We start from the raw sequence: 11,568 nt of genomic DNA, 5'->3' as shown, positions 1-11,568 counted from the left end.
ACCAGGCTCTTTAGATCACAGGCGGGGAGGGGGTCTCCGCTGTGGGGTCGGGGGTCAGGCCACTTGCGTCTCCGCCTTCTAGTGCGTTGGAGGCGACTCGGCGACCGGGACGGCCGCTCTAATTCCGCCACCAGCCACTAGGTGACGATCTTACACCGCGGACCCAGGGGGCGGACTCCAAATTCTCACCGGAGCCCGCGAGCAGCGGAAAGGTACCCCCCCACCAGCCCTCCTGAGCCAACCTCATGGGGGCTAGACGCCTCTGAGGCCGTCCCTGAGGCTGAGGCTGCCAGCTGCCCTTCTAGGGTTTCTCCTACTAGGGCCTTGGGCCTACCCCACAGCTCCATCCCGTAGCTGCTCCAGGCCGTTCTCACTCGCTGGGGGGGCGGGGGGGCAGGGGGAAGCCTGCAGTAGTTGCATAGAAAAGGGGCACCGACCCAAAGGATGGCACACTAGGAGGGATTCCAAACCCAGAGGAGAGACGTTTGGGGCAGCTGGCTGAGCAGTCCTGCTGTATTCTAGAAAGGTGTTTCCATGAAAGCAGCCTAGGAATGCCAGGTGCAAATTATAGGAAGTTTTTATTGTATCCTGTACAGAAGAGAAATGATCAGTTGTCAAAAAACTACAAACGGATCCCTGGCTCTGGGTGGGTGGTGGTGTGAAGACAGGGCTCCTGCTCCTGTGAGCCCAGGGTCAAGCTGCTGACGAACGCAGCCAATAGGCCTGGGAGGCTCAGGGAGTGTGAGAGGGAGCTCCAGGCCCCAGGTTCCTCCGTTTGGGGTCCTTCCTCCTTTTTATTTCTGTAAAACCCAGAACTGGAAGGACTTTGGGGTACCAAGTCTCCCTGCAAGTATTGCCATCGGATATGAAGTACACAGATTAAAAACCCAACATGACAAATGGGTGGGCCTGAGCAGGGGTGGGCGCCACAGTGGCCAGCTGAGATCTCTGCCCCCACATGGCCTGTTGGTCTTTGAAGGCACGGCAGCACTGGCCAGAGGCGGCCCCTCCCGTGGCTTAGGCCATACCGCAGTTTCCTGCCTTGCTCACCTGTGACTAGCTCATCCCTCCCCTAACCACCCCCCACCCCCCGGTGAGGGGCCAGAGAGGCCTCAGAAGCAGAGATGGAGCCCGGTCCCCTAGGTTTGACCCTCCCAGGGGCCTCTTCTGGGGCTGAGACCGTGTCAGCTGGATGACGAAAGAGGCCTGGCAACGGGCAGGAGAGGTGGGGAGGATTGGGGAGGGGCTGCGCAAGGCAGACAAGCTTCACGTTGGCTCTGGGATTTGCTCTGGGTTTCCCTGTGCGCTGTGTTAGGCCATTGTGTGGAGGCGAGGTCTAGGAGGAGACCGCTTCTGCATTTGCCCCTGTCCTTTCAGCTCAAGGTCACAGCTGTTCCCAGGCCTCTGCTCAGCCTGATTCTAAGGTCTCACTCCAGGGAAGACCCAGCAGGCCCCTCCCCAATGCCCATGGCAAAGCCTAGGCCAGCAAAAAGTCTGTCCAGGAGAGAGAGCAAAGAGCCCTGCCCTCAGCAGGGACCAGACCCTAAACCTGGAACCTGGGAGGCCTCTCAGCCAGGACCCCTCCCCAGGGGCACCAGGACAAGGGAGCCCGTCCTCCCTTTGCTTCAGTTCTTTCCCAGCACGGACCCACGATCTTTATGGTGGGAGCCCTACCGGTGGCTGGCTTGGTGGGGAGACGGATGAGGGCGGGGACACTAACAATGGTCAAGGTGGGTGACAGTGCAAAGTGTGGGTGGGGTGAGTTCCTGGGGAGGCCAGGAGCACTAAGAGTGGGAGGCCTCGGGTGCAAAGGCCACAGCAGGCCACACACTGAAGACTGACCCCCACAAAGGACCCACAGAGGGCCCTAGATGCTCTCACACCCATGCAGGGGCCGGTGCACACGGACCAGAAGACTGCTCCAAACAGTCCTGTGAGTTAATATGTTAACCTGCTCATTACAGATGGGAAACCGAGGCAGAACTGCTCAGCAGGAACACCTGCTCAGAGAGCTTGTTTGGGCTCTGTAGACCCCTGTGCTTAGAGACCCTCTGTACCCTGGCCCCCCGCGGGGGAGAGACAGTTACAGTGCAAAGTGGAAAGCCAGGTGCAGTCAGTCCCTTGGCTCCTGCAGGGCTGGACTTTGTTCTGTCTGGTGGTGGCCTTCCTCCCGGGCTCCTTGCTGCCACCCCCATCCCCCCAATGCCACTGCCCCGGGCTAGGCAGGCACATCAGGGCGTGCAGAGCCTGCCTTTACCCAAGCCCGGCCTCGCTCTGCCCCGTGATGCCGTACCCAACAGCGGTCCAGGGCAGCCACCGACCCTTGGAGCGATGCCCGTGGCTCAGTCACGCAGGGAGGGCTGGCACTTAGCCAGGCGCCGTCGGTGCGCCCCGCGTGGCGCCGCCCGGAGCCCCGCCTGGGTCAGCGTGGCATCTTTGGTGCTTTGGTCCCTGCGGGCGGCCCGGCCCGCCGGGCGCGCGTGGGGAAGCGCCCGCAGGCTCTAGGACGCGGAGCCCAGCGAGTCCGAGTGCAGCGTGACGTAGCCCGAGGACTCGGAGGGCGAGCTCAGGAAGCTGCTGGTGCTGCCGCCGCCGCCACCCGCCGCGCGCAGGCCCCCGGGCTCGCCCCACGACGCGCTCAGGCCGGTCCTCAGGGGTCCCGCGTGCGCGTGCGCGAGCACGGCCGGGCGCGGCCCGGGGCTCCGCTGCGCGCCTCCGCCGGCAGGGGGCGCCGCGTCCTCGCCCGGCCGCGCGCTGTGGACGCGGGGCCCCGGCGGGGCGGGCGGGCGGCGCAGGGCCTGCGGCTCGCTCTCGAAGGCGGTCAGCGCGAAGGCGTCGGGCAGCAGCGAGGCCGAGGCGGAGCGGGAGCCGGGCCCGGGGCGGAGGCGCGGGCTGCCGGGGGGCGAGTCGCGGGCGCGGCGCGGGCCGCCGTCGGGGGCCGGGGGGCGCAGCGCCAGCAGGCTCTCGGCGGAGCGGCGGCGCGGGCGGAACGGGGGCGCATCCTCTGCGAAGGCCAGCAGGCTGCCGCGGCGGCGCTCGGGCCCGGCGGGCAGCACCAGGGCCGCCAGGTCCTCGCCCGAGCCCCAGCGCGGCAGGAAGGCGGGCAGCGGCACGGCGGCCCACACCTCCGCGTCGTCGTGGGAGAAGCGTCGCGTGGGCGGGACCTGTCAGGACGGGCGGGGTTAACCCGGGCGGCCCTCCTGGAAAACGGGGACCGGCGCGGGGCTCAGCGAGGCAAGGCCTTGGGGAGGGCACGAGCCCCCCCCCGCTCTCCCCGCTCCCCGCGTGAGCCCGGCCGACCGCAGCCCTGCCCTGTTCCTACCTGCAGGTACTGCATCTTGTTCTCCGGCAAGGGCCGCGCGGGGTAGAACTGGGGTGCGCCCCCCTCCAGGGCCGAGAGCTCATACTTGGCCATCCTGTCCAGGGCCGCAAAGTCGCCGCCACAGCTGTAGTCGAGCGAGTGCTCCAGCACCAGGTCCGGGGGGATGCCGCCCTCCAGGCTGGGATCTGCAGGGCGGGAGCAAAAGCTTAGGGCCGGGAAACCTCGGGGGCGTCGGACAGTGAGTTCCAGGGACCCTCAGAGACACGCATAGGGCAGAGGCCTGGGTTCAAACCATAACTGTGCCACCTTTTAGCTGTGGGACTGCGGAGAGCACCTGAGCCAGGTTCCTCCTCTTCCGCCATGGGGTGTGGTTACCCGGTGAGCTCTGGGGGAACTAAATACAGGTAGGGTCTGACAGTGCCTGGTACCTCGAAGAGGCTCAGCCGAGGGTAACACTCATCACCAGGTGAGACAGCACTGGGGTCTATGGGAGCCCCCCGAGACCTCTAAGGGTGGAAGTTCTGGGGAACGCGTTCAGTCTGGTGTCCACAGATACTGCTTGGGACAGTCAGGCCCGACAGGAGAATGTCCCACGGGACACTTAGGTCGCTTAGGGGTTCCAGCACATTAGAGAACGCAGCCATCTCGGTGATCCTGCTGCCCTCACCCCTCTCCCAGGGGCCCCCTCCCAGGCCGCCCTCACCATTGTCCGAGTCCTCATCGTTAGCCATGAGGGTCACGCACTTCTCCCAGACGGCCTTGAGGTCGGCGCGGTAGCGGTCACAGGCCCAGAGGAATATGGGCAACAGGAGGGCCTGGGCCACCGAGCACCACAGCACACACAGCGCCATCCAGGGCGCCGAGGCGTCCGCCCGAAGGCTGCTGAAGCTCACCACCTGTGGGCATATGGCTCGGCCTGGCACCTGGCAGGATCCCTGGCCACAGCCACCCACTCCTGCCCCCTGCCCCCGCCTCACTTCTCCCACCTGCTGGAGGGAGAGGCAACAGACAGAGCTGTAGGGTCCTGGGCAGGAAAAAGCCAGAGTGCGAGTAGAAGGGCCTGTCCACCAGGAGCTGCTGGCTGCCGGCACGGACAGCCAGAGCCCCATGTGCGCACGGACAGCCCTTCACAGAGAGCCTTCCCCCATGCCAGCCTCGTGACTGCCCCAGGACAGAGATGGGGGCAGGGCTTACCAACCCCTTTTGGGGAAGAGGAAAGAGGCTTGGAAGACCCGGTCGGTCTCAGATTTCCCAGTTCAGGTACTTCTTTTGCCGTCCCCACGCCTCTGTGGGCACATGGCCTGCCCTGGGGGCGGGGGCCGGGGCGGGGCGGGGGTCTAGGTCTTGGACTCAGAGGAGACTCAAAGGAGTCTGAGAATCAACCAGGCAGGCTTTGGGTCCCTACCCAGGGACCTCACTCCTCCTGTCCCAGGACAGTTCCTTCCCCCACCCAGAGTGACATTTAATTATTCCAACAGAGCAGAAATGGGTAGAATACACTCATCATACCAGTTCTGCTGTGTGAGCTGTGTGACCCTCTAAAAGGTGCTGAACCTCTCTGGGCTCAGTTTCTTCACCTGTGAAATGGGCCAAGAACACCCCACAGAGTGAGGTGAAGATCCCAGACACTGTGCCAGGCCCGCAGCATGGAGTGGGCTCCAGAAACGACACTCCCTCCATGCCCTGAAGAGAAGCTGGGGAGGCTCTCCTTCCACTGCTGTCCCCTTCTGGCTCTGTGTTTTATACACGCTCCTTCCCTCCGTCAGCACAGGCTGGAGACGCGGGGCCCTGCTGCACACAGAACCCAGTACCTGGCAGCGGCGGTGGAGGTGTCAGGCTTACCAGGCCCTCTGAGGGTGGGGCCACCGCATCCCGAGTGTGTCCCCTGACTATGAGGCTGCCACCCCACCTGCCACCTTCTGGAGCTTGTGTCCTACAGTAACTCCAAGGACATAGCCCTGCCCAGCTGCTTGGACAGTCTCTGACTAATCCTTGCCCGGAAACCCCTCCATACCCCAGTCCAGACTTTTCAAGGGGTTGGGCTGGAGCCTTGGGTACAAGTGCCCGGCTCCTGAATCCAGACTTCATTTTTGGGCCAAGTGGCTATGTTCCTCCACCTTCCACACCCTCTGATTCGAATGGGCCTCTCTCTGGTGAGGAAACGTCCCCTACAGTGTGCCAGAAAGATCCTGGCTCCACATTCCCCTGACATGAGCTTTTAACTTTAGGTGGGTCAATGTACCCCTCTGAACCTCAGTTTCCAAATCTATAGAATGGACAGGGTGATAATGCCTTCCCCTCCTACCTCCAGGGACCAGATGGGAGGATTCAACCACCTGATACCTAGAGTACGCCCAGCCCCAGGGCTGCACCAGAGCCCAGTACCCCCAGAGGCTCACCCACCAGCACCCATGCGCAACCCCAGGGCTGCCCCCAGAGCCCAGTCCCTGCACAGGCTCACCCACCAGCACAGGGAAGCCCATGAGGCAGTCATAGATGATGACAATGGTGGCCACCAGCCCCGTGATCTGCAGCGAGGTTTTGGCCGGCTCAGAGCCGTCGATGGACGAGCGGCGCTTGCCCTGAGCGTCCTCCACCACGATGGTGGGCACGGTGAAGGCGCGGTGGCCGGCCCGCGGCCCCACCTGCACAGCCAGCGTCTGGAAGAGGGCGATGGCGGTGCAGACCACGCCCGTGGCCACGCTGCCGCCCACCAGCAGCAGGAAGCAGACGCCGAAGCCGAGGCCGATCTCGGCCACGATGAAGCGGCAGCCGTGGGTGTAGAAGCGCTCGCTGGTGTCGTGCCAGCCAACGGCCGGGAGGGCGGACAGGATGAAGGACACCATCCAGATGCCCATGACCGTGTGTACCGCCTGCTTCTTGGCGTTGCTCAGCCTGGGATGCGGTGGGGGCAGGAGCGAGGGGTCACTCGTAGGGTCCTCCCAGAGCCCTGGGCCCCTAGTACCTCATTATCATGAAATGGCCAGCGAAGTGGGGCCTTGTCCCTTGCCCAGGGGATCCTCCCGCAGGTGGTGGCACGTCCCTCCCGCCAAGCATTTCCGTGCTGGACACTGTGGACGCGCCCGCACATGCAGGCGTGCAACCCAGAGCAGCCCCTCCCGCGCCTCGGGCCTGCCCGCAGCACAGCACAGGGGGGCGTTTCTGCACCCCGTGCCCCAGTGGCCTCTGTGCTCCCTGCCCCCACGGCCCCCCAGGACCACCAGGTGCTGAAGTGCGAGCGCGCCCGGGCTCACCGGTAGTTGACGGGCCAGCGGACCATCCACATGCGGTGGTAGGAGAGGGAGGTGACGGAGAAGCAGGTGGCCAGGGTGAGGGTGTAGAAGGTGGAGACAAAGACCTTGCAGAGGCCCTCATTCCACTCGTAGTCCGGGCGCTGCCGCCGCAGCTGCACCACGGCGTAGGTGGCGATGGGCACCGCCACGTTGAGCATGTGGGTGGCCGCGAGCGTGCACAGCAGAAACTCCAGCGGCTTCCACTTCTTCTGCTTGGCACCCACGCTCAGGATGCCCCAGGCGTTGGCCAGGAGGGAAAGGCCGCCACATGCCAACCAGCCCACCGCACTGCCAGGCAGCCGCCGCTCATCACTCATGGTGCAGACGGGAGCTGGCCTCCAGCTGAGACATCCTCGGGGCCAGGGCTTGGCTCGGAGCAGCGGCGCTCACACGCACGGGCTCCGAGACACTAGGGACCACGAGCATCTGTGGGGGATTGGGGGAGAAGCCAATGAGTGCTCCGAGACGGTCCCTCTGGTTGTGGCATCAAAGCTCCTGGGGCTCCCCTGACCTGTGGGTCCCGGCTTGGACTGGGCTGCTCGGCCCTCCTCTCTACTCCGGGGCCTCTAGCCCATGTCCCTGGCACCCGGGGACGTAGCCAGGGGTCCCTAATGAGCGCGAACATCCTCCTTTCCACCCACTCCTGGCCAAGGTATGGAATCTGGGTTTGCTCCTGGGACAGTTGCCGCCTCAGGGAAGCAACCAGGCAGGGTCCCGGGGGGTGTTTTTGCCCCGGGGGCCCTAGCCCTGCAGGGAACCAGCACTCTCACCATGAGTGTCTCACATCTCACACAACCCAAACGATGTGTCTGCAGGGCACATCAGGGCCCCTTATCTTAACTTGTCCCACTTCATTTGGCCAAATGAGGACATGCCTTGGGGGTGAGCCCCCTGAACCTCCCTGTGCAGTAGGGGCGACGTGGTGACCACTTCCATGGCCATCTTGGCAACGGCAGCCTACTTGGCCCAGGTCAGCCTCCTACTGGCTTTGTGGCTGGCAGGCCCTGGCACTGCCACAGGCTGGGCTCCCATTAAGTTCCAGCATATTAGCTGTGTGGCTTAAGCAAGGTCCCGGCACCCACATCCTTTGTAACGGGGACCCAGGGGAAGGCTGGGGTGGACAGATGCCACGTCTTTAAAGCCCTGGGCCAAGGCTCGCACACAGTGGGTGCTCTGGGTGGTGGTCACGATTATGCTGTGGGTCCTGGTCTCGCACACAGTGGGTGCTCTGGGGAGGCGATCAGTGCTATGCTGGGGATGCCTGGGACAGCATGGGCCTGCCTGCAGACAGCAGAGGGACCAGACCTTGACCCCAAGGAGGAACTGCCAATAGCGTATGGCCATGAGCCCGGGACACAGGATGTTGAGCAGAACACACATGTAGCAGAGGCCCTCCGTCTTGCCATACTGCAGGGCTCTAAGTCCCTCCCACCCTTTCCCTGCCCAGCAGCCCCAAACCCCGCCCCTGTGCAGAACCTGGGTTGGTCTCTCTGATGTGAGGCCCACAGTAGGCCTCCGTGGCCATAGCCTGCAAGAGGCAGCCTGGGAGCAGTACAACGCTAAGTGAAGGCCTACTGTGTACCCTGCGACACTTGGCCCTTTTTACTCTGGACCCTGTTTAATCTCACGGGTTCCAATCCTCTTGCAACCAACACCTTATTTTTTTGTTTTTTAAAGATTTTCTTTATTTGACAGAGAGAGAGATCACAAGCAGGCAGAAAGGCAGGCACAGAGAGAGGGGGAAGCAGGCTCCCTGCCAAGCAGAGAGCCTGATGTGGGGCTCGATCCCAGAACCCTGAGATCATGACCTGAACCAAAGGCAGAGGCTTTAACCCATTGAGCCACTCCGGCGCCCCACTGCCTCCAACACATTATGAGCACCCACCGTCCCAGACACAGCCATGCGATCCCCAGGGGCTCTTACCCATCGTGGAACGGACAGGCCACAGCAGGGCCCTGGCTCTCCAGGCAGGGGAAGCTGTAGCGCTTGGTCTGGGTGTCAGGCGTCCCTTCTTGTCTCATCTAGAGTTCTTTTGGTGTCTCTGTGGCCTGAACCCCATCCCCAATACTGAAGGACTTCTCAGGGATGAGTCACATTCACCCCTGTGCCCCTGCTGTGGGCCTGCCCTGACCCCTGATGGAGGGGAGGAGTGCATTCTGGACTACACTAGTGCTCCTTAAGGGCCTTCTAAGGGGTTGTGGGGGTTCTGGAGACAGGAAAACTCCTTCCCGAACATCAGGCTTCTGCTTACACAGCACCCTCCTCTCCCCCACCCAAGATCCAGTGTGGGAGGTGGGGTGGACCCACGGGACCCTCCCCCAGCCATTCCAGTGTCCTGCAAACCTCTCGGACCTCAGCATACAGAGGCCACATGGGATTGGGCAAAGAGCTTGCTAGACTCTCGCCTGCCAGCCACTTACGGACTCAGCTGGGCCTTGTTCTTCTCCTCTGTGAGCTGGACATGATAGGACCACCGGGAAGGTGCTGCGGGTGGTAGACAAGCTCTTCCATGGGACGGAGCCAAGTACACAGTAAGTGCTCAATGAATGCTTGCCACGTGGAAGTCTGTACTAGAGCCCTGTGAGCTCACTGAGCTCTGCCGTCCCTTAAGGGCCAAGACACTGAGCTTGAGGGTAGACACAGCCACCCCAAGCAGAACCTGGGACAGCCCAGCCTTGGGGCGAGGAAGCCTGGGGGCGGAGCAGGTTGGCTGTGGGGGCCCGTGGTGGGCAGACGCAGACACCAGTGATCTCTATGCTGTCAAACAGGAAGCTTGACTCGGCGTGCACCTGGTGGGCCAGCATCTATTTCCACCCTAGGCCCTGGGCCCACTGGGGCAGGGGGGTGGGGAAGGTGGCACCGGCTGTCACTGGCATAACCTCTGACCGTGCCAGCTCTGCCCCTGTCTGGCCTGTGTCTCACTGCAGGCAAAGGCTCTAGGTCTGTGCCTTGCCTGGAGATGGAGCAAGCACTGTGAACAGACACACGTCCCAGTTAGTGTCCCCAGGGATGATGTGTGGTCGATACTGACATCCCCATTTTAAAGATAGTCCAGCAAAGACAGAGAGAGGTTAAACCATTTGCCCAAGCTATGAAGTGTCTGAACCAGGACCCAAGCCCCACTTGGCTGACATCAAACTCCTAGCCTCTCAAACCCAAGCCCAAACCCTAACCTTAGCCCAAACCCAAGCAGGAACAGGCACTTTTGGTTCCTTGAGCTGAGGTTACCTTTCTCAACTCAGAGACCCCTGCAGGCTGGGCCGTGCTGTTCCACACAGCAGGTGGGAACACTGAGGCTCAGAACCCGCACCCAGACGGGAAGTGCGAGAAGGGGTTTGGAGCCTGGGACTCCGGAGAGCGGAGAGCGGTGGCGCTGGGATGGGGGAAGAATGTCACTGGGGAGTGAATGCCAAGGTCTCCAAATGCACGGTGAGGGGGGCTAACGTGCAGGAACTGGGAGACCCCTTCCTCCAGGCTGATGGGGCGCCCACAGTTTATTCTCCACAGGGAGCCGCAGACCCAGGAGGGCCAGACCCCTGGCTAGGCTCTAGCCTGCGGGCCACACCCAGGTGTCGCCGCCCCCCACTGGGAAGTTTCTTCCGCAACACGCTCCAAGCGTCCCGCCCAGCATTTCAGGTCAGGGCTTCCCGCCTCGCCCAGATCCTGGAGCCCCTCCTTTCTCCCCACTCCCCCTCACAACGCAGGGCCGACTGCAGGGCGTGACCCGCGTGGGACCCGGCGGGCCCAGAAGCCTCCCTCCGCAGGGCCTGCGGGCGGGGCCCCGGCGTGACGTCACGGCCCCGGGCCAATGAAGCCTCGCGGCCCCGGGGCTCTATTGCGCAACAAAGAGAACCCAGAACTTGAAAGGATTCCCCGGGCTCCAGGCGGCCTCCAGATGCACCGCCCAGCGCGCGCGGGGCCTGCGCCGCGCCCGCCGCCCCCCAGCTGCGCCCCACCCGCGCTGTCCCCCACCGGCCGGCGAGGCCGGGCCCCGCCGCCGCCAGGGCGGGGCTCGCTGCGCGGAGCCTCCGCATCTCCGGCACGCCCCCCGCCCGCCACGCCCGCCCCCCAGTCCCGCGGTCCCTGCTCCTCGGCGCTCCGATACTCCCGCCCAACACGGCGCGTCCCAGCCTGCCGGTCCCTAGCGGGACCCCCCAGCTCCACCCAGCCCCGAGGGCGCGTCCGAGCTCCCACCCGGGGGCCGGACGCCCCAACGGGTTACTCTGCGTAGGGGGGTGGGCCCAGTACCCCCAGACTGGCCGTCCCCGCTCCCTGCAAGCCGCGGGGCCAGACCCGGAGTTGGGGGGAGGGGCGGGGGAGAGACCGAGGAAGAGGCCGGCCCCAGGGAAGTTACCCCGAAGGTCCCCAAGTCGGGGGTGGCGATGCGCGGCGCCTCGGACAGACCGTGAGACCAACAGACCGCAGACAGCCCTCCCTGCCCAGAGCCTTCCCGCCGGGGGTCCTCCCTCCCGGGGTCCTCCAGCCCAGCCGCGCTCGGGCTCGGGCGGCGGCGCTCACCCTGCATTCGGGCGCCCGGGGCTCCGGCTCGCTGCTCCCGCCTCCGGCTCTGGCTGCGGCTCTTGCGCTCCCCGGCCGAGCGCGGGCCGCCAGGGGCCGCGGGGGTGGCTGGCGGCGGAGCGGCCCGCGGGCCGGGGCATCCTGGCGGCGCCGCCCAGGGCCCGCGCGCTCGGCTCGGTTCAGCTCGGCCCGCCGCCCCTCCCTCCACTCCCGTCGCCGCCGCCGCGCTCGGCTCCCGCCGCTCTGCTGGCTGCGCTCGGGCGGCCGGGGGCGGGGGGCGGAGCAGGGCGCAAGCCTCCGCACCGCCCCTCGGACCGCCCCGCCCCCGGAGGCGCGGCCCGGCGCCGGGTCCGTCTGTCCGCGCAACTGTCGGTCCTTGGTTCCCCCGCCCCTCGCCGCCGTGGGACGGCAGCCCCCTACGGAGGGCAGCCCCT

The 11,568-nt window shown here is 64.7% G+C and overlaps 1 protein-coding gene across 1 annotated transcript; it reads right to left on the bottom strand.

Annotated features, from left to right (window-relative positions):
• Nucleotides 1-559: 559 nt before the first annotated feature.
• Nucleotides 560-11,389, bottom strand: GPR153 (G protein-coupled receptor 153). Its single transcript, XM_047724973.1, has 6 exons — nucleotides 11,135-11,389; nucleotides 6,577-7,041; nucleotides 5,788-6,217; nucleotides 4,026-4,218; nucleotides 3,323-3,507; nucleotides 560-3,164 (listed from the first exon to the last, which is right to left on the bottom strand). The coding sequence occupies exons 2-6, from the start codon at nucleotides 6,930-6,932 to the stop codon at nucleotides 2,502-2,504; spliced, it is 1,827 nt and encodes a 608-aa protein (XP_047580929.1). The 5' UTR covers nucleotides 6,933-7,041; nucleotides 11,135-11,389; the 3' UTR covers nucleotides 560-2,501.
• Nucleotides 11,390-11,568: the final 179 nt, after the last annotated feature.

Source organism: Lutra lutra, chromosome 4, assembly GCF_902655055.1.
Source record: "Lutra lutra chromosome 4, mLutLut1.2, whole genome shotgun sequence".
Classification (NCBI taxonomy): domain Eukaryota; kingdom Metazoa; phylum Chordata; class Mammalia; order Carnivora; family Mustelidae; genus Lutra; species Lutra lutra.
This window is presented reverse-complemented; position numbering and strand designations above follow the sequence as displayed.

Bases quoted from the DNA above. Each gene is read 5' to 3' on its own strand.
- GPR153 (XM_047724973.1), bottom strand. From the start codon at position 6,932: ATGAGTGATGAGCGGCGGCTGCCTGGCAGTGCGGTGGGCTGGTTGGCA. The intron at 4,219-5,787 runs GTGGGTGAGCCT...ATATGCCCACAG, and splicing joins TCATGGGCTTCCCTGTGCTG to GTGGTGAGCTTCAGCAGCCT. The intron at 3,508-4,025 runs GTGAGGGCGGCC...CCCGCCCTGCAG, and splicing joins CGATGAGGACTCGGACAATG to ATCCCAGCCTGGAGGGCGGC.